Below are 20,988 nucleotides of genomic sequence, written 5' to 3' on the forward strand. Positions count from 1 at the left end.
ACCTGATCCTTTGTCAATTTAGTCAGATATCTGGTCTCTGACAGTATCTGTAATAGATACTTCAGAGGAAAATGTTTAAAAACCCCAATTCTCTCAATTACAGAATAACATGCCAATATGGGAAATTTTGTCTTAATCCCCACAGAGGCTGGTTCATGCCCTGAAGGATGAAGGTTTTTATCGCTCCGTCACTGTGCTTTTTAAAATATCCAACATTTCTTTGACTGAATCCTGCTATGTTCCTGGCCTCAATGACAGCTTGTGACTGAGTTCCAAAGGTTAATGATTCATTACGTTTAAAACCAATAAAAGGTTTTTAAAAAAAATATGTTGCCATTCATTGAAATTGAAAGTACCCTTGTTCTTGTGTTATGAGACAGTGTGAATAGGAGAGCCCAATTTACTTTAATCGTTAAGTCTAATATTGTCACTTTAATCTACTTTTTAAACCAAGGGTTCTCAAACTTCATTGCACCGCAACCCCCTTCTGACAACAAGAATTATTACACAACCTGAGCCCAGGGCTTGGGCTTTGGTCCCAGACAGTAGGGTTCGGGCTTTGGCTTTAGCCCCAGGGCCCAGCAAGCCTAAGCCAGCCATGGCAACCCCATTAAAATGGGTTCGGGACTTTAGAACCCCTGTTCTAAACTGGTTTCAGAGTAGCAGCCATGTTAGTCTGTATTCACAAAAAGAAAAGGAGTACTTGTGGCACCTTAGAGACTAACAAATTTATTTGAGCATAAGCTTTCGCGAGCTACAGTTCACTTCATCGGATGCATTCACTGGAAAATACAGTGGGGAGATTTATATACACAGAGAACATGAAACAATGGGTGTTACCATACACACTGTAACGAAAGTGATCAGGTAAGGTGAGCTATTACCAGCAGGAGAGCGGGGTGGGGAGGAACCTTTTGTAGTGATAATCAAGGTGGGCCATTTCCAGCAGTTGACAAGAACATCTGAGGAACAGTGGGGAGTGGGGGTGGGATAAACATGGGGAAATAGTTTTACTTTGTGTAATGACCCATCCACTCCCAGTCTCTATTCAAGCCTAAGTTAATTGTATCCAGTTTGCAAATGAATTCCAATTCAGCAGTCTCTCGTTGGAATCTGTTTTTGAAGTTTTTTTGTTGAAGTATTGCCACTTTTAAGTCTGTAATCGAGTGACTAGAGAGATTGAAGTGTTCTCTAACTGGCTTTTGAATGTTATAATTCTTGACATCTGATTTGTGTCCATTTATTCTTTTATGTAGAGACTGTCCAGTTTGACCAATGTACATGTCAAGGTTCCTTCCCCACACTGAACTCTAGGGTACAGATGTGGGGACCTGCTTGAAAACCTCCTAAGCTTACTTTTACCAGCTTAGGTTAAAACTTCCCCAAGGTGCAAACTATTTTACCCTTTGCCCTTGGACTTTTGCTGCCACCACCAAACGTTTAACCGGGTTACTGGGAAAGAGTTGTTTGGAAACGTCTTTCCCCCCCAAAATCCTCCCAACCCTTGCACCCCACTTCCTGGGAAAGGTTTGGTAAAAATCCTCACCAATTTGCATAGATGACCACAGACCCAAACCCTTGGATCTTAAGAACAATGAAAAAGCATTGCCATGTACATTTGTGTTCATGTAGCAAAGGCCTAGCAAAGGAATTTCTTAACTACAGTCACTTTACTCTTAAGCACTAGAGAGTTACAGATCTTTGCAAAGTAATAAAAGTCCTGAGCTCCACCCACCGCCTGACCCTGGCTCCTAACACTGATCTCCCCCTTCTTTGAATCTGCATTCTTGTTAGCATTTAGTGGCTAGGCATAGTTCTTCCTGCCTGCCTTCTGTCTCTCCAGCCCAGTCATCTTGCATGTGGCAATGGATTTGTCCTCTGCCCCGAGAAACACTTTTCCTTAAATATAGTCTCCAGGTCAAGGAAACTCCAGCCCCTTCTCCCAGTCAGGCTTGTGTGTAGAGTGTAGATTGTTTCATGGTTATGGGCTGGTAATTGAGTCAATGCCCTCAATTATTGTCTTGATGATGACTTCTGAGATCATCCTTCAAGGAGATGTCAAGCACCTTTCCTGGGCAGGGTGCCTTTTTGGAATACCTCATACAAACCTTGCCTTCTGCAAGGTTCAACATGGGTTTAGCCCATAATACCAAATGGAGGTTACAATACAACATGGAGATCACAGTGGTTTGACCTAGACATATCCCACTCTGTCACAGAAGTTGTCTGCATCTTGGTTGCCAGCCTCATGAATGGCTGGATGCCCAATGTTTCAGAAACCATATTCAAAGGTAAAAAATGTCCCTCTTATTTGACACCCCATTACACATTTAAACTTCATTGACATTTGTTTCTGGTCTTAAAAAACTTTTAGATAATGAAAGAAAAGCATCCAATATTTTGGGAGAAATCATGTTTATTGAATGTAAAATATTCATTGACATCTTGAAGCCATTCAGCAACCATCTTAAATTAAATTAATCTAAAGGGGTTGCTGGCATCTTGTAAAATCCATTTATTGGAAGCAAAATCACTTCTGAAGGAATGAAAACATACTACTTGAAACTTGTTATTCGAAATATATCTGCAGAGATTATTTTGTCTTTAAAATACAAAACAGTAAAACTGATCCCAGAAGAGGAACTAGTGATTGTCTCAGCATCTAATAGCTGCTCTATAAAACAGAATAAATTTGGGTTTTGGTGTAACTATAGACGTTTATTTATGTCGGAATGGATACCCCCTTGTAGATGTGAGCGCCCTCTCCACTTTGCCTGTCACTTAATGGAGCCATGTTAATACCAAGTTTAGAGGAGGGTGCATTCTTTACTTTTTTGGCAGGCGAGAATATTGTTATAATGATAACTGATCACATGAGTGAAAAGTCGGGGCAAAAATAGTAGATCTACAGAACAAAAGTCTTATGCTGCTCAAAACTGGAAGTATAATCTTGTCATGCAAATAGAATTTAAAAAAAACAAGGTGATGTAATGAAGGAATTATTTGCAGGGATAGTGTAAGGATGAAATTACACACACCTTTTCTTTATGTATTAAAGTCAGTGTAATTCTTACATAACATAGATTTCCAAAACTAAAAGTTTTACTGCTCTATTTTCTTGTTAAAATACTAAAATCAATACTAGTAACACATCTTTTGTGAAGCATCATTCAATGACAAAACAGCTTGTGTGCTCAGAGGAAAATAGACACAATAAGGAAAGTTGTTCAAGGATTGTTTCAGATTTCTCATTGATTTCTGATAGGCAGTGTGGTTCTGATCTGAAATGTAACTAAAAATATAGTCATGGGTTTCCATGTTTGTGGTGTCTCAATGATTCTTATCAAATGTGAAAGTTTACATGTAAACATAGTTTTTTGAACTCTGTTCTGCAATCTCAAGTTGGGATCTGAAAGTAAAGCTGGATTTTTTCCTTTACATGTTATCATTCATACTAATAAAGGTTATTCAGGCCAAATTAGGTTCTTAGAGGCACTTGTGTAGGCTCATTGTACTCAACTGATTTTTATGTGCGTAAATGACTTCATAAACATTTATGTTGGTGATGGAAAAGTAAGAATAGAATTCAGCCAGCCTTTTAATTGTGCTGGTCTTGTAGTGATAAAGGACTTAACAAATCAGAACTTATTTTGCACTACAGTCTGCAGATTGAAATACACAGAGAATAAGGCTATGTCTACTCTAGAGACCTTACAGCTGTACTGCTGCAGCTGCTCTGCTGTAAAGCCTCCCATATAACTGCTCTTTGCCAACAGGAAAGAGCTCTCCTGTCAACATGATTAAATCACCCTCAACATAGAGCAGTAGCTATGTCAGCGGGAGAGCATCTCCCAGCAACATGACGCTGTCCACGCCAGCACTTCTGTCGATGAAACTTATGCTGGTTGCGGAGGGTGTATTTTTTTCACACCCTAACTAACAAAAGTTTTACCAACAAAAGTGCCAGTGTAGATATCCATTAAGTTAGAAGGTGCCATTTTTGCAGTCACTTCAGAGTAGAATCACATCTTAAATAATGCGCTTCATAGTTGTGAGATGTGAATCTGCATTCTGCATCAAAATAGGCAGGAGAAGTATAACAAAACTCAAAATTTTATACCACCTTCAGAAGTATAAGAAACTAGCTTGAAGAGCTTCTCACATATAAGGTTCAGATAAATTGTGTATGATTAGTTGGTACTGACATACCAATGGAACTGTGCTTCTCCTATTATATAGCATCTAAGTTCTTTGTAACAGGTGGTGTATAAGACCATAACAAAGTACTAGAAAAGTACTGGCAGTTATATAAGCAACATTAGCTTTAACTAATTGAACTCTGCTTTCAGATGTGCCAACCTCAGATGTAAGCAAACCCAGAGTGTCCGACAGTGTCCATATCAATACTTATCAGGTTAGAACAGAGCCAGAACAAGGGAACCTCTACTCACCAGAACAGACATCTCTCCATGAAAGTGAGGGTCTGTTGTACTCATTTTAAATACTGGAAGTTTATTTCTTTATTGATTGTGTCAGAATTGTGTAATAGCTTTTTTCTCATACTGGTTTCATATCTGCAGGGTCAGTAGGTAACTCAAGAAGTTCAACACAAATGAATTCTTATTCTGACAGTGGTTACCAGGAAGTAAGCAGTTTCCATAACAGCCAGAACTTGGGCAAGTCAGAAAATAGACAGCAGCATTCACTTACTGGAACCACTAGTAATCATTTGGTGAGAAACTCACGGGCTGAAGGACAAACGTTAGTTCAGGTATGCAATATAGCAAATGCTTTTTTCAGCTTAGTTGTTGCTCCGAAATACATTTTGAACAGAAATATATGGCTAGTTCTAGATTTTTTATTATAGGCAAGAATAAATAAAGTTCCTTTGAAACATTTCAAATTAATGAAATAGTAAAATTTTTCTGGGTAAATAGTAGTCTAGGTGGTAGACAGCCAGAAGAGTATTTATTTACTAAAATTATTATGCATCTAGTGTTGGTAATTCATTATAACTGAAACCCAATAAACTCTTAAGCACAGCAGGTAAAAGAGTACATTATTTGTATCCTATCTCGATAAAACCACAATTGAAGCAATTTAACTTTAGAGAGACAAAAAATCTTAATCATAGTTTTATGCCTATGTGTAAGTCTTATGTTAAAGATAGGCAATGTTTGTTTCATCTCCTTCTGCTACCCTTTGTTTTTTCAGCTCTTTCCTGAATCACAGACTGGTACCAGTCCTACTTTCTTTCAGTTTTATCTCTTTTATAATAGAACCATGGATATAACTACAGATAGGATTCAACACTAATTAGTTATTATAACTGGGTGTGAAAAAGTGTTAGTATGTTAACATAAAAAAAGAGGCAGAGAAGCACTCAGAAGTACAGAATGGAGGAATATTAGTCTTCAGATTTTGATCTGATATTATGGAACATTTCTAGATGGAGAAGAGGTGGAGAATAAGTGAAGAACTCAACTAATGTGTTTTCCCAGGGAGAAAGACATAATATAAAAGAAATTTAAGAAGTAGAGAGACTGAAAATTTACTGTAAATTTAATCTTTACTTGTGTGGTCATTTTTATACTGTATTGAATGATGTGCTTTTTCCACTGGCTTTTCTGTTTCAATAAAAAATGAAAATAATCACAGGGCCAAAATATTTGAAATTAATAAAACTCATTTTCTTTTTCTTCTTAAATAGCCCTCCGTAAGTACTGCTGCCAACCGAGTGATGAGACGTGTTAGTTCAGTTCCATCCAGAACACAGTCTCCTTCTTACGTTATCAGCACAGGTGTTTCTCCCTCAAGGGGGTCACTGAGAACTTCTGTAGGAAGTGGTTATGGTTCTCCATCAGTTACTGAATCACGACCTCTTACTTCTAGCGCATATTCATCCACTACATTACCTGTACAGCGAGCAACATCTCCCTATACAACACAGAGACCTGCTTCACCAGCAGCTGTACGGAGGATCAGTTCAGTCACTTCTAGGCAGGCAGCTAACCCCAGTGGAGGAACTTCTCAGTACCAAGCATCTGTCAGAGTGGGCTCACCTCTTGCTCTAACTGATGCACAGACAGGAGTAGCTTCTCCATCCCAAGCCCAGATGGGATCTTCTTCCCCAAAACGCGCTGGCATGACTGCAGTTCCACAGCATTTGGGAACAACATTACAAAGAACAATTCATGACATTGACCAGTATGGACAGCAATATGATGTCTATGAGAGAATGGTACCACCACGTCCAGATAGCCTTACAGGTTAGTAAAAAGGTAAAGACACTGCTTAAAACTTGGTGCACACTTTCATGTGTAGAAAATCGGTAATGCAATTATAAATATACAAATTAAGCACTGTGTAAAAAACCAATTATTCTAGGTTCTTCTATCAAGTTATAATTGCTTTCTGTATCAAAAGCTGTATCAAATGGTGTATTGCATTCATATTTGTGACCATGGAATTTTGTAGCAAATACCATATTTTCTCTCAGTTTAACAGATTATGATAGTGACATACAACATAGCATGCTTTCTGAACTTTTATTTTCAAAACTTGGATGAAGTTGTAAGATTCTTCCAAAAAATATGGACTGGATTAGAAGTTAAATTGTATCTAAATACATATACAGCTTATATACAAAGTTACAAGTGGTGCGGGTGAACTTATATTAAACCTAACTTTGTTTTAAATAAGTCATTAATATTATTTTATTTTTATGTAGTACTTTTCATACTCTAGCTCATGAATCTCAAAGCACTTCACAACAAATTAAATATTAGCATTATGGTGACTGTGCAGGCAAATGGAGCAGCTATTATATGTTTAGACATAGCTCATATACAACCTTGAAAAGTAGAATCTGTTTATTTGAGACGATTACTCTTGAGGGCATTCAGCACCAAAAAATTAAAAATTCTGCACACGATATTTTAAAATTCTGCAAGTTTTATTTGTCAGTAAATAAATGCAGAGGCTCCAGCATAGCAATGGGGAACACAGGCCACTGGCTGTATGAAGATGAGAGATCACCCTTCAGCCTCCCCACCCATGGGACATGGGCTGAATGGTGAGGCTGCAACCAACCCTGACACAGCACAAGTCCTGGGCCTGCCCAAGGACCCTGGGGTCCTGCCCAAGTGTGGGGCAGGCAGGCTCAACCAGGCAGGATCCAAGTGTGGAGGGGCTCAGTGGGGGGGCGGGGAGGATCCAGGTGTGAGGTGAGAGTACTCTGTGTGGGACAATCTGGATGCAGGTACCTCAGTGGGGAGTCTAGGTGTGGGAGGATCTGGATGCCCAGAGGCTCGTTTTCCGTGTGCAGGGGCAATGGGACTCTGCAGGGGCTTCCAGGTGAAAGTGGTTGGGGCTCAGCGGAGGAGTCTGGGTGTGGGGGTTTCAGCGGGGGGGCCTGAGAGCTGGGGGAGTGGGGCTTGGTGGGGTGGGGGTATGGATGCAGCTAGTTGGGGGTCTGGCATGGGGGTCTGGATGTGGGGGCTTGGGTATGGGAGCTCAGGCTCATCAGGGTGGGGATTTGAGTGCAGAGAGCTCAGTGGGGGGTGGTCTGGATGCAGGGGTGGGGGTCCAGAGGCAGGGGGTCTGGGTGCAGGGGGACTCCAGATGGAGGGGTTGAGGTTCAATGGGATGGGGTTTGAGTATGGAGGGCTAGGGGAGTTCTGGGTGAGGGTCAGGCTTGGCAGGGAGTCTGGGTATGGGAGATCTAGATGCATGGAGGTTGGGCAGATGGGGGAGCAGCTCCCCGTACAGTGACCCCTCCCTTGCAGCTGAGCAGCAATGGGGGCAGGAAGCAGGGGAGCATGCTGAGCTTCTTGCAGCTGGGGGAGGTTTCTGGGAGTGGGTCTGACACAGCCCCAGCCACTCCTTGCAGGGGAATAGGAAGTCTCGTCCTTTCCTGCCTCCAGCCCAGCTGGGACTAACAGCTGATCCCAGCTCAAGGTAGGAGCCACTGGCTGGGATGTCCTCAGCCCTGGGGTGAGTTACCTCTCTGCCATCTGCTCCAAGTGCCTGAAATGATGTACCTGCACAGCAAGTGTGGTGTGTGACTGCTCTTGCAGCTTCCCTTTGCTTCCCTGTCAGAAAGTCGTTTTTCTGCGGGGAAGCAAAGAAATCTGCAGGAGACATGAATGCTGTGCATGCACAATGGTGTAGAATTCTCCCAAGGGAAGAAGGTAAATGTTTGTTAGGTTAGTTACTTTAGACCTTGAAGTTGTACTTGTGTATTACCCTTTCTTGTCTCTTAATTTTCATCTAAAAGAGCCACATGTGTGATCCTGCAGTGACACCTGAAACCTTAGACTCAAATTTATATGTGATCAGTTTTCTGACCACTGACACTATTTGCACCTACTAGACCCACTCTAGGGGAAGAAATTTGGACAGGGGAGAAAAAGGTTAGTACTGCAGCAGCCTCTAGCACAATTCAAAAAATGCACACTGCTGTCAAAGCTGAGAGAGGAGCTAGTAGAATGGCTGATCAGCTCCTCTCTTTCCTCTGGGTTTGTGGTCTCAGAAGAGGATCAGTGTGGTACATGCCATTGTCCTGAGGAAACTGATATGCAGAATGGTTTAATGACTTGCCTGGGAGGTGACATGGTGATCTAGTGGGCCTAACTGTAGGTTTAGAAGACCTGAATTTTAATCCTAGTTCTGAGACTAGCTTCCTGATTTACTTTGGATGAGTCACTTAAGCTTTCTGTCCCCACCATCTAGATAATTTTTTCTGGACAAGTTTTAATGTCCCTAGAAGCCCTGATGCTGACCAGAGAGTTTCCTCTCAGACATCATAGTAGGGCAGGTTTGAGATTTTTTGAGAAGGGTATTAAAATACAAGTTAAGGTATAATATCACTTCTTTCTCTAAGAATCATGATTTGGAGTTGTGTAATAATGTCCCTCATTTTATCTTATCTGAGTCCAAATATTAACATTTTGTGTAACTATAATTAATAGTTATTAAAAATGCAATGCCTAGAATTATGACCTATATACAGGAAGCATGATTGCCATTCCATGTGAATTTTATAAAATGGATTGGAAAAAATGTGTGAATAAAGTCTTGAATTGAAGTGTGAATTGAAATGTGAATAAAACACTGTTTTCTCTGGGCTATGAACTTTCTGTGGACTGGAACCTTTCACTGTTCCTCCTGAACCCCACCTGATTTTGTGAACAAATTTGATCATATTTCTGTATGACTAGTTGCAGTACCTGTATTTTCACTTTTATTTACTATTATTGTATGTCTTGATTAATTCTGTAGTTTGTGTTTGTGTAATTATTTGTATTTAGGGAGGGATTTTGGATCAATTGTGTTTATAATCCTGTGGTGGGGGGGGAATCTAGCATTAGTGCAACTCTAAGGTTGTGGGGGAGAACCAAAATTAACAAATCAGGGAAAGAAGAGTAAAGGGTGCAAAGCTCGTCTGAGAAACTGATGCATGTGATTGAACCACGGGAGATAGGTATGCAAAGAAAAAGTATATTTGAGGGTAATCCTCTTAAAGAATATAGTTAAGCCCATGGAACTAATGAAGTGACCCGAAGTCTGGGGACGAAAAGAAAAGAGGAGAGAGCCAAGAATGGAAGGAAACTTGAGAGAGCTCCAATAGAGAGAAAGAGAGAATGGAAACAAGATAATGTCATTGAAAGATGCTGAAAGAGTGGCCAGAATGAAAGGAAGAGAACCAAAGGAGGGAGGGCAAGTCACAGAAGCTAAAGGAGGGGTGTGTGTCTGGTATCAACGGCAGCAGAAACTTTGAGCATGGAATATAAGCCTCAAGAATTAGCCATAAAGAGGTCTTTTCAAATTTTGAGAGCACTTTCAAGAGATTGGAGTGAGCAGAACCAAATTGGAATGGATAAAATACTGAGTCTGAGATGAGTGAGGTAATACATAAGTTGTAAACAGTCTACTCAATGCCTTTGAAGCTAAAGGAGAATAAGCAAAGACAGGATAGTTGTTGGAAGGACAGGCAGAGTCAAGGTTAGGATTTTTATATTTAAAAAATGGAGATACCAAGGTATATTTGAATACACTTTTACCAGAAGAAAAGGAAGGAAGGTTAGCAGTCCAGAAAGAAAATAGGGCCTAGGAGACAGAGAGAGGGGTTGGGTATTAGGTTAGGTAGAATTATAGATACCGCATTGCTGAGCTTTAACAGAATCTCTGGTGTGGAGGACAGGAAACTGCCACACAGGATTTACAAGGGATAAGGGGGAAGCTTGCATAGTGGTACCTGGGCAAAATCTTGTTCTTAGAAAATGTGCAGATCTGGCCATATATATCTTACCAGCCAGTCAAACTACCGAATGACTGAATTTATTGTTAAAAACAAAGTAAATAATTTATCTTCCCAATAAAGTTACAGTAGACTTTTAAACATACCCTTATTAACTGGCCTTTTCTAGTTAGCTGAAGGATTGAATAAATCTGAGGAATGCATGTTTACAGTTATGGCAATATGAACTGCCATGGGATTAGTCATTTTCAAAAATAACTTATAATTAATTAGCTGGATGGATCTTCTATTTTATTTAATTCCATTGTATTTGTGGTGTAATCCTTTGGTATATTATAGCTAAGGACATGAGAAGATGTTTGTATTCTGAAAAAATACTTGCCTTTGAAATGCACTTGTCTTCTTTGCTGTAATGATCAGCTTCTGTTTCTAATTGTCTGCATTTACTGTAGCAGACTATTAATATATCACTACCATCTATTTTATTAACAGTAATTATTCCTTATTAACACATTGTGACAAAGTTCCTCCTCTACCTTGGTGGGTCTTGCGCTTATTGGCGGATTTGCTCGTCTTGGAGCTTCACAATAGCCCTCAGTTTGGCCGTTTTCGTGAACCCACAGTCCAGGTTGACTCCTCCCGTGTCTGACCAGGAGTTGGGAGGTTTGTGGGGAACCCGGGCCCGCCCTCTACTCTGGGTTCTAGCCAAAGGCCCTGTGTAATGCAGCTGTCTAGAGTGCCTCCTGGAACAGCTGTGCGACAGTTACAACTCCCTGGGCTACTTCCCATGGCCTCCTCCCAAAACCTTCTTTATCCTCACCATAGGACCTTCCTCCTGGTGTCTGATGATGCTTGTACTCCTCAGTCCTCCAACAGTATGCGTTCTCACTCTCAGCTCCTAGCGCCTCTTGCTCCCAGCTCCTTACACGCGCACCACAAACTGAAGTGAGCTCCTTTTTTAAACCCAGGTGCCCTGATTAGCCTGCCTTAATTGATTCTAGGAGCTTCTTGTTTGGCTGCAGGTGTTCTAATCAGCCTGTCTGTCTTAATTGTCTCCAGAAGGTTCCTGATTCTTCTGGAACCTTACCCAGGGAAAAGGGACCTACTTAACCTGGGGCTAATATATCTGCCTTCTATTACTCTCCTGTAGCCATCTGGCCCGACCCTGTCACAACGTATTTAAATATACTGAGATAGGCAAACAATATACATTTTTAATACAAATAAATGTGAACATGTACATCTAGAAACAAAGAACGTAGGCCATACTTGCTGCTTTCCGGGATAGAATCACCTGTTCTGTGATTTTGAGAAAGATTGGGGTTCATGGTGGGTAATCAGATGAATGAACAAAGATAATGTTAAGGGAGGGTGACTTGATCAGTCTGTACCACATGGGGAACAAGTATTTGACAATGGGCTCTTCAGTTTAGCAGAAAGAAAGTTATACCACAATCCAATGGCTGAAATTTGAAGCAAGATAAATTCAGACTGGACATGGGCATAACATTTTAGCAATCAGGATAGTTAACCATTGAAACAATTTAAGAAGGGCCGTGGAGGATTTTCCCTCACTGGCAATTTTTAAATCCAAGATTGGATTTTTTTTAAAGAGATATGCTCTTGGAATTATTTTGGGGAAGCTCGATGGTCTGTATTATATAGAAGGTCAGACTAGATTATCACAATGGTCCCTTCTGGTCTTGGAATCTGTGAATTAAGAACATTTGAGAGGACCTCATTAACTGAATAGTCTATGAATTTGTCATGATTTAAATAAATACCAAGAAAATACTTTCTTATAATTGGTTATTTCTCCAGTTAGCCCTTCAAATATTGGAAGGAGAACACAAAATGAGGCTAGGACCTTTACATTTATAAAATGCATCTTCCTGTAAATGTTTTTTTTTGGTAATGAAATAGCCATTAAACAGCTTGGCTGTAAAGTGTAATATTTTTGCAGGTGGCATGATCCTGCACTCATTGAAGCCAATGAGAATATTGCCACCCATTGACTTCAGCAGCAGCAGGAGGTGAACTTAATATTTCATTTGTGCATAGTTTTTGCAGAATCTTCTAATCCGCTTGACAGCACAGTATAGATTGGGGAATGGAACTGCTACATTTGTCATCAAAGAGAGAGACGTTATGTAATGGTGTTTAACAGTCTGTTGCTTTCTGCTGAGCAGTCATCAAATCCAGAAATAATGATCTTGAACTGTTTTGAAGTTTTCGATACAAAACATTTAAGAACCTTAGTACATTACAACTAAACCATTTGTTAAGCAACAAGTGAAAATCAAATAGGAGTATGAAACAAATTTCTGTTCTTTCTTGTTTTGAACTGTTTTCAGGATGTGAATAGGCAAAGTTACAAATAACATTTGAAACTTTCAGAATAAATGTTAAAGTTTCAGGAACAATTTGATTTATCTGCTTGCCTAAATTACATAAAAACCCAGGTTAAAAAAATGTTAAAAATAGAAGTTACTGCTAAAATGATGTCGTCGTCATCATGTTCCTAAAAAGTACTGTGCAAAATCTGGGCACTTCATATTTTCTTAGTTATTTTTTTTAAAAAAACCTTAAAAACAAGCAATAATTTTTCCATTTTACTTCCTTTTTTACTGTGGAGCACATAAAATCAATTTGGCTAATTAAAAGACTAACAGTAAAATTGCTAAGGGACCATCACAATTCACTTGCTTAATGGGGGCTATTTTCTGATGAAGGTGGAGCAGAAACATGTCCATTATGTTTGGGGAGACCCAGGCTGTTGCTTATTAAAAGTAGTCCATACTGATTTCACTGCTGTGCTTTAATTCTAACAACTCTACGAAGTTTAGGCAGAACTGCCACAAAGCCTCTGAATTCCAGTTGACTTAAATTGACTTAAATTGCCACAAATTGCATATCATACATATTTACCTTTTTCTTGCTTCTAGGCTTGAGGAGTTCGTATGCTAGTCAGAACAGTCAGCTTGGGCAAGAATTACGTTCAGCTATATCTCCTGACCTACATATCACCCCCATATATGAAGGGAGAACCTATTACAGTCCCGTGTACCGCAGTCCAAATCATGGAGCAGTTGAGCTACACCAAGGGTCCCAGACAGCACTATATCGAACTGGGTCAGGTAGGTATAGAATTGAGGTTTTTCAGAGTTCCACACATTTAGATGATTTGCTCCAAAAATCTTCCTTGATTTTCATATTTGTTTTCAACTTGAGAGAATGTAAATTGTTGCCACGCTGTCAATATGCATGATAGATATGTGTTGCTAATTTAAAATAATAGAATAGAAGCCATAAATCAGTGAAGAAGAGGAAGAGACCTAAATCTGAAAGACTTGCACAATAATGGCAGATAGGAGTAAGAAACAGAATAGTTTAAAATGCTCTTTATTCTTTTGTGATGCCTATAGCAAGTACTCAAGATTATATGCTGATAAGTCAGTTTTGAGCTAGACCAGGGGTTCCCAAACTTGGTTTGCGGCTTGTTCAGGGTAAGCCCCTGGCGATCCCGGAGATGCTTTGTTTACCTGAGCATCTGCAGGTACCACTGCTTGTAGCTCTCAGTGGCCACCGTTTGCCGTTCTCGTCCAATTGGGGCTACGGGAAGCAGTGGCCCAGCCCGTGCTGCTTCTCACAGCTCCCATAGGCTGGGAACGGCGAACTGCGGCCCCTGTGAGCTGCAAGCGGCCATACCTGCAGACGCTCGGGTAAACAAAGTGTCTCGGGGCCCACCAGGGGCTTACCCTGAACAAGCCGCAAACCAAGTTTGGGAACCCCTGAGCTAGACTCAAAATCTTTTCAGTGTAATATAGGTCATAAACTCAAAATAAAGATCAGTCCTTTGCATACAGATAAGACTTGGTATGTATTATAAAATTTGTATGTGGTGGCAAACATTAGCAGTAGTATTAAAAAGTATCTACATATGTCGGACCTTGTGCATGCACATACATGTGTCTCACTGTTTTCCGAGATAGAGCTAGACAAAAACTTTTGTTTTTCAAATTTTATAGACTAAAACTGCTGTTCATATCTCCTGCCAAATTTCTGAAAACAAATTGTTTGAAATATTTGTTCTAATCAAATGAAATGTCACCATTACAAGGTTCATTACTGAAGTCATTTTATGAGTCTTACTTTATTTTTGTTTCTCTTAAGGCTGGTGACACTTCAGGATACAATAGTATTCTTGTATATGTTCACAGGATTAAACTGAATGCTAAATTTGGGGTGGATTTTCTCCTGGACATAATGGTAGAGAACTTGGAGGTTTTTTAAAAAAATTATTATCTATTTACTTATCTATTAAGCACTGAGTGTTGTTCTGGTAGGAATATGCCACATGATTGTGCGTTGGGTGTTTTGTTTTGTTTTTTCCAGTGCTTAGAAGATCGTTGTCTTTTCCAGTCTCCTATTTATATGTTATGGCATACTGAAGCATTACAGTTTTTCTGCATTCTTCCCCCTTGAGTGGGTTTTGTAGTTCTTTGAAGACATATTGGCCAATAATTTACAACCTGTGTAGTTCTGCTAGTATTTCTTGGTTTAAACCCTCACTAGCTAATCATGGAAGTGTAGTTCTGGAAGGGGCCTCAATAGGTCATCTAGTCCTGTTCCCTGCACTACTTAATAACTAGACCATTCTGGCCAGGTGTTTGTCTGACCTGTTCTTTAAAACCTCCAATGACCGAGATTCCACAACCTCCTTGAGCAATTTTTTCCAGTGCTTAACTACCCTGACAGTTAAGAAGTTTTTCCTAATGTCCAACCTAAACCTCCCTTGCTGCAATTTAAACCCATTGTTTCTTGTCCTATCCTCAGAGGTTAATTAGAACAATTATTCACCCTCTTCTTTGTCACAGTGTTTTATGTACTTGAAAGCTGTTAGCATATCCCCACTCAGTCTTCTCTTCTCCAGAGTAAACAAACCCAATTTTTTTCAATCTCTCCTCATAGGTCATGTTTTCTAGCCCTTAAATCGTTTTTGTTGCTCTCCTCTGAATTTCTCCAGTTTGTCCACATCTCTCCTGAAATGTGGTGCCCAGAACTGGACACAATACTCTGGCTGAGGCCTTATCAACATGGAGTAGAGAGGAAGAATTACTTCCCATGTCTTGCTTACAATACTCCTGCTACTATATCTCAGAATCACGGTCGCTTTTTTTGCAACAGTGTTACGCTGTTGACCCATATTTATCATATCCTTCCTCTCACTTTCCTGTTTTACCAATACAGTAGAATCCTGCTAAATTGCACTGCACTAATTCACATCTTGCACCATAAAACACGTGGTCTCACCCAACTTCGCAAAGATTTAATACTGGAATGCTATATTGTAAGATCCAATATTAAAATCGAATTACTTTTATATGCTATATGACAGAATATACAATGACATACTTTGAAGTACTGTCATAAATAATTGTAGCAAAACTGAAATTCTCAAATAAAAGGAAAAGGTATGGTACATTTGTGATGCATTATTCTGGTTTTAGATCTCTTGTTCACTTACTAATTTGCACAATTTAGTAGTTTGCAATAGGTCTCCCAATCATTAGACTGAATTAGGAAGGTTTTACTGTGTAAGTCTTCACAGTGACAGTTCACAATACCTATAATAATGTTTTTAAACCTTTTAAATTGCTAGTTAATAATTTTGCACCAGCTGAGGCATTCAGAGTACTATGAATCAGGCACAAGTTTTGCAGTTTCCCTGTCCCACCTGCCACAACTAAACTCATGTAAGCAAAATTGAACCAGGTAAATTTTGTCAAAGTTTTAGCTCAATTGGGAAACTGAAAAATAAAGTTCTAGTTCAGTTAATATCCTTATGTTTTTTTAGAAGAGCAGAAAATACCATAAGAACACACTCTAATCAAAAAGGTTCATATTCATACCTCATTTCACACAAGTGACCCGTTTTTGTTTTTCTGAACTATTTGAGATTAGTGCCTTGAAAGAACCTTTAAATCTAATTCAATCCCCAATTAATATTTTGCCCAAGCAAGCAGGAAAGACTTGCATCTAATTTATGAAAAGGAGAGGCATTAATATCAGGAGAGCTTCTTGTTTTGTTTCCCATTTTTCTTTCTTCAGTACTATAGATGCATACAATCGAATGTTATTAAATACCTCTGAAGCTGTTCTATTTGTAACCAGGTTCCTCTTCAGTTCCTGGTTTACTGCTAATATATTTGACACATGTAGTACTTACTACATTAAATACTGAAACTCTTAATCTTATTTAGAAATAACTTGGGCCTGATCCCACAATAACTTTACTTGTGTAATCAGCCCATTATCGTCCTTGGAGCTTTTTCTGTAAGGATTCATCATATGAGAGGTGCTGGGGCCCTATCCAATGATAGCTTTTTAGAGCTCTGGGTATTTCAGTCTCACTTCAACTTTAATTTTGCTTGCTTTTTATTTAAACCAAGAATTGTCTCATAACAAATGTCTATAAAAGGTATCTAGCATATTTTAATATTGATTTTACACTAGGTGTTGGAAATCTGCAAAGGTCATCCAGTCAGCGTAGCACACTTGCATACCAAAGAAATAATTATCCCCTGAACACAACAGCTGCCTATGCGGAACCCTACAGGTCAATGCAGTACCGACTGTCAGAGTCCAGTTATAACAGGCTACAACATGCAACGCCAGCTGATGATGGTACAACAAGATCTCCATCTATAGACAGCATACAGAAAGATCCTAGGCAAGTCCAACTGAGCTTTCAAGAATCATGTACCATTGCAAGAATTATCTGATTCTAAAATTGTTCCTTGATTAAATAGAAACACTTAGTAGTGCATTTTTCACTTCTGTCTTATACAGATCATTGTGATTAATTTAGGTTTAATGAGTAACAGTTTATAAAATTATTCAGAAATTAAACCAGTAAGTGCTTTGCTTTTACTTTGCTACAGTAGTTGACTGTTGCATACATTTGTGTTAACAATTATTGTAATTCTCTTCCAAGTATACTTTGAGGAACATTTGTGAACTTGGAAGGTTTCATTTGGTTTTATTGAGTATTTTTAATTAAATTGTCACACATGTTTGCCAGGTTTTGAAAATGAATAAGTACATATCTAAATATACTAGATCATTCTGTTTATGAACAGCTTTCGTTACACGGGACACTCCGTGGAAATCTTCAGAAGAAGTGTCCCATTTTGCAAAGATAGAAAAAAGTTGCTTCCTATTAACAGAGCACAAATGCATTTACAGTGGAAATGGAGACCGCTTTTCTGGCGTTACTTATTCAAGTAGTCCTGTAGACAGTAATGGGCCTACTTGCATGATAGAACAAACAGAATTTGGTCCCTATTAGTAAACTTTCAGACCACTTCTTTGGGTCAACTTAATAGTGCTACAGACTTTAACAAGCCATGTTTGTGATATCTAGCCACTGGTGCATTTTTAACATGTAGCCCATTAGCTTGATCCACATACTAAATATTGATTTACAACAGTTGTACTCAGAAAAGTGACTCTTTATGAGGGCAAGTGGCTCTTTGATGTGTCTGCTGCAGCTCTTTGCAGCACATGATATTAAAACTCTGTGTGATTTAATTATTAACCAATCAGGATGCTTTTACTATGTTATTAACCAATTGTAGAATACTTGGTCAGTCATTTTGCTGTGAGAATAATATATAGTTATAGCTATAAAATAGTAAATGAAGAGGTATAGCTATAAGATAGTAAATGAAACAATGAATTCACACTGCTGTGGCTCTTTTGGGTAATGGTGATTGCTAATTTGGCTTCTGAACCACTGAGGTCTGAGTATCACTGATTTAAAAGATCTATTTGAGGAGTAAGGTACTGTTTCTTCAGAGTAAAGGTGACTGAACCAGGTCTTCAGAAGTATCAGAAAGACAAAGGGCTTGTCTACACTTGGAAGTTTACTGAAATAGCTATTCCAGAATAATTATATTGGTAAATTTCAAAGAGTAGACAAGCCCATAGTCTCATTTTGGTGAAAATAAAGAAATGGTATGCATTATTCTCTAATCTGTATATTAGAACAAAAGAGGGAGACTGTGAGAAATCTTTTTCTTTGTCTCATTAGTATATTTGTTGTACAAGTTGTAGACACAGTATTCATAGGAAGCTAATTACCATCTTTCTCCATGGCCTTGTAACACTGTATTATTCAAAATATAAAATGGAGTCTGAGCTACAGTACACTGAGCAATAAATGCTTTGGGAAACATAAGAAGAATTCTTATGCTGTATAAAATTCCCATCTCTTATCCATTATCCAGATCTTGTCTTTCCCTGTGACAGCCAGACCCCTCTTAAGGTAAAAAGTATTGCACAAGTTAGGTTTTATGTCTTAAAATTTGCTATGCTGTAGTATCTTGACTGTTAGCAATTTAACAGCATTATAAATATTCCATAAAATATAAAGTAATGAGAGCATTCAATTGAAGATCTAGTTAGAAAGAACTAATATTAACCTCTTGATTCTCTAAATCAAGAATTTCATGTTTTTGTAATATGTTATGTATAATATGATAATTTCATAGTCTGATGGTTTTTAAACTATTATGACTAGTTTGATTATCTGAAATGTGCCCTGTAAAACATTTTATAGTAATGTATATATAATATATATTGTAGAAGCAACCACACTTATTGAAAGTGCAGCCCACAGACTGAGTTTCAGAACCATATTAAAGAAACTCTTTAAAAATTATGCTAAACTCTCTTTATTTTTAAGAAATATACTATTTTCAGAATTACTCCTCTGGTTCTTCATGATTCTGTTCTTGCAGTTTAGTCAACAATAGTTGCTTATTATGACTCTGGACTGAAGAAAATTTATTCTGTTATGTCCAATATTTGACATTATTCACAGACTATCACCCACTGTTAACGATGCTTCTGAAAAAAATTGTAGCCTACCCTACTTTATATTTGTGAACAATTAGGTGTGTAGGTACAGATAAAACTGCCTTGAGTGTAGTCAGTCCCATCTTCATTGTTTCATCATTAAAACAAGAAATGCACCTGATTTGTTTGTTATCTCCAATGCCTGATCTCGATTTTTTTTAATAAAAATTGTAATATTCACTAACTGACTTTAAAATGTTTTAAAGAGACATTAACAGCACGTGCATGTTACTCCAACAGCTAGGGATGACATCTTTATCATCATACAGCCACTTGTTTCATTTTAAAGGTTATCAGACGTGGCTAGATAAAGCCAAGAGAGCTTTACAGTACAGTTTGTGTCTATTGTGACCTCTGGAAATTATTATCTGGCCCTTGGATTGTGAGGTAATTGAGGCAGCTACCAGATTCCCTCTCTGTCTTTAAAACACCTTTCACACTTTTGGTTCTTCTATAAAATCCATTTAAAATGGAGCATTTTAAATTGAATCCTGTAGAATCCATGGGCCTGTCTCCATTTAAACATGAGGACAACCAAAAATCTGCTCTGTTATAGTCAGTCTACAATGGCAAGGTTGACAAGTTTTAGACACCTCTGTTTTTAAAAGAGACTAACAAACATGGTTTATGTTACACTCCATTGTTTGGAAGGCTCCTGTGTGACCGCTGGTTCTTGGGGAACAAACTACAGGGCAAACTCAAGTATGATCAAAAGTCCACAGAGTTGATTGACGTAGTTCCTGACATCCCGACTGGACAGGGTTTCCCTGCAACAGTCGCATTAGGCCCCTCAGGGCTATCCGAGGCAGCACAGACAGCCCAATAGTCTTTTTGTAGTAAAGAAAATGAATAGTCACAAAACCAAAAGCAATAGGCCTGTGTCAGGCTTATCTTCTTCCAGAGGGCTCTGACAGTCAGGAGTCTCTGTGGAGGTTCCGGTCTGGTCCTGTTCTCCCTGGTCAGTGCACCTACTGGGCTGTCCTCTTCCCTTTTTAACTGGCCCATCATTATCTGACAGTAAGTGCAGGTATAGCAGGGCAGGGCTGAGTGGGCCCACTGTAGCTCATTAACCCTTGTTGACTCAGTGTGGGGTTAGTATACTCAATCACATCCCTAAATCTTGAAAATGAAATATCTTTTTCCATCAGTTTTGTCATTTTTTCCATTTGGGGAATCTTGATATAGTTCTTGTGTTTCTAATGGAGACAGTTCATTTAATTTAACTGGCTCACTTGTAGTCTTGTCTTAATGATGTCAGCAAGAATAAGTGTAGCTCTAGGAATAGTGTTTGTTTGCTAAGTACTACTGGTGAGCCAATAGAAGTGCAGTATTACTGTTTTGTGTAGAACCTACAAAAAAAAGCACTCCTAAAATTCCATACCATTGTTAATAATAAATCCTTTTATTATTAAAACAGACCTTTAAAAAATCTAATTTACTTTTCACCGCTAGAACTATTTCTTTGCTTTCTGCATTATAATTTGCTTTCACAATGAAACAGTTTTACCTTGTGTTTAGTCCGTTTTAACTGCTGGTTCATATGTACTACCATACTGCTGCAACCTCTACTGCCGGAAAATGTTTGAATCCAAACAACTGTTTCCATTGAAATTTGAAATATAAAATAGCAATTAAAATATAAATTATTATTAGCTTTTGTTCACATCTTTCTTAATATAGGCAATATTTAAAATTTGAGCCCAAACTTACATAATTTGTGTCTTTTAAAAGAGGATATTTAGAAGGTCAACAACCAAATTGATAGAATTATATGTCACATTCTGAGTCTTAACTGCTTGAAAGGA

At 38.6% G+C, this 20,988-nt stretch overlaps 1 protein-coding gene across 1 annotated transcript in view; it reads left to right on the top strand.

The window, feature by feature from the left end:
• The window catches only part of PKP4 (plakophilin 4), a 242,515-nt gene that overhangs the window by 146,133 nt on the left and 75,394 nt on the right, over positions 1-20,988 (top strand). Inside the window, exons 5-9 of the mRNA XM_073305536.1 lie at positions 4,350-4,475; positions 4,581-4,771; positions 5,711-6,269; positions 13,207-13,398; positions 16,778-16,998. Of these exons, the coding sequence (XP_073161637.1) occupies positions 4,350-4,475; positions 4,581-4,771; positions 5,711-6,269; positions 13,207-13,398; positions 16,778-16,998 (1,289 nt within the window). The remainder of the gene's footprint in view (positions 1-4,349; positions 4,476-4,580; positions 4,772-5,710; positions 6,270-13,206; positions 13,399-16,777; positions 16,999-20,988) is intronic.

The sequence above is a fragment of the Lepidochelys kempii genome, chromosome 11 (assembly GCF_965140265.1).
Source record: "Lepidochelys kempii isolate rLepKem1 chromosome 11, rLepKem1.hap2, whole genome shotgun sequence".
Classification (NCBI taxonomy): Eukaryota; Metazoa; Chordata; order Testudines; family Cheloniidae; genus Lepidochelys; species Lepidochelys kempii.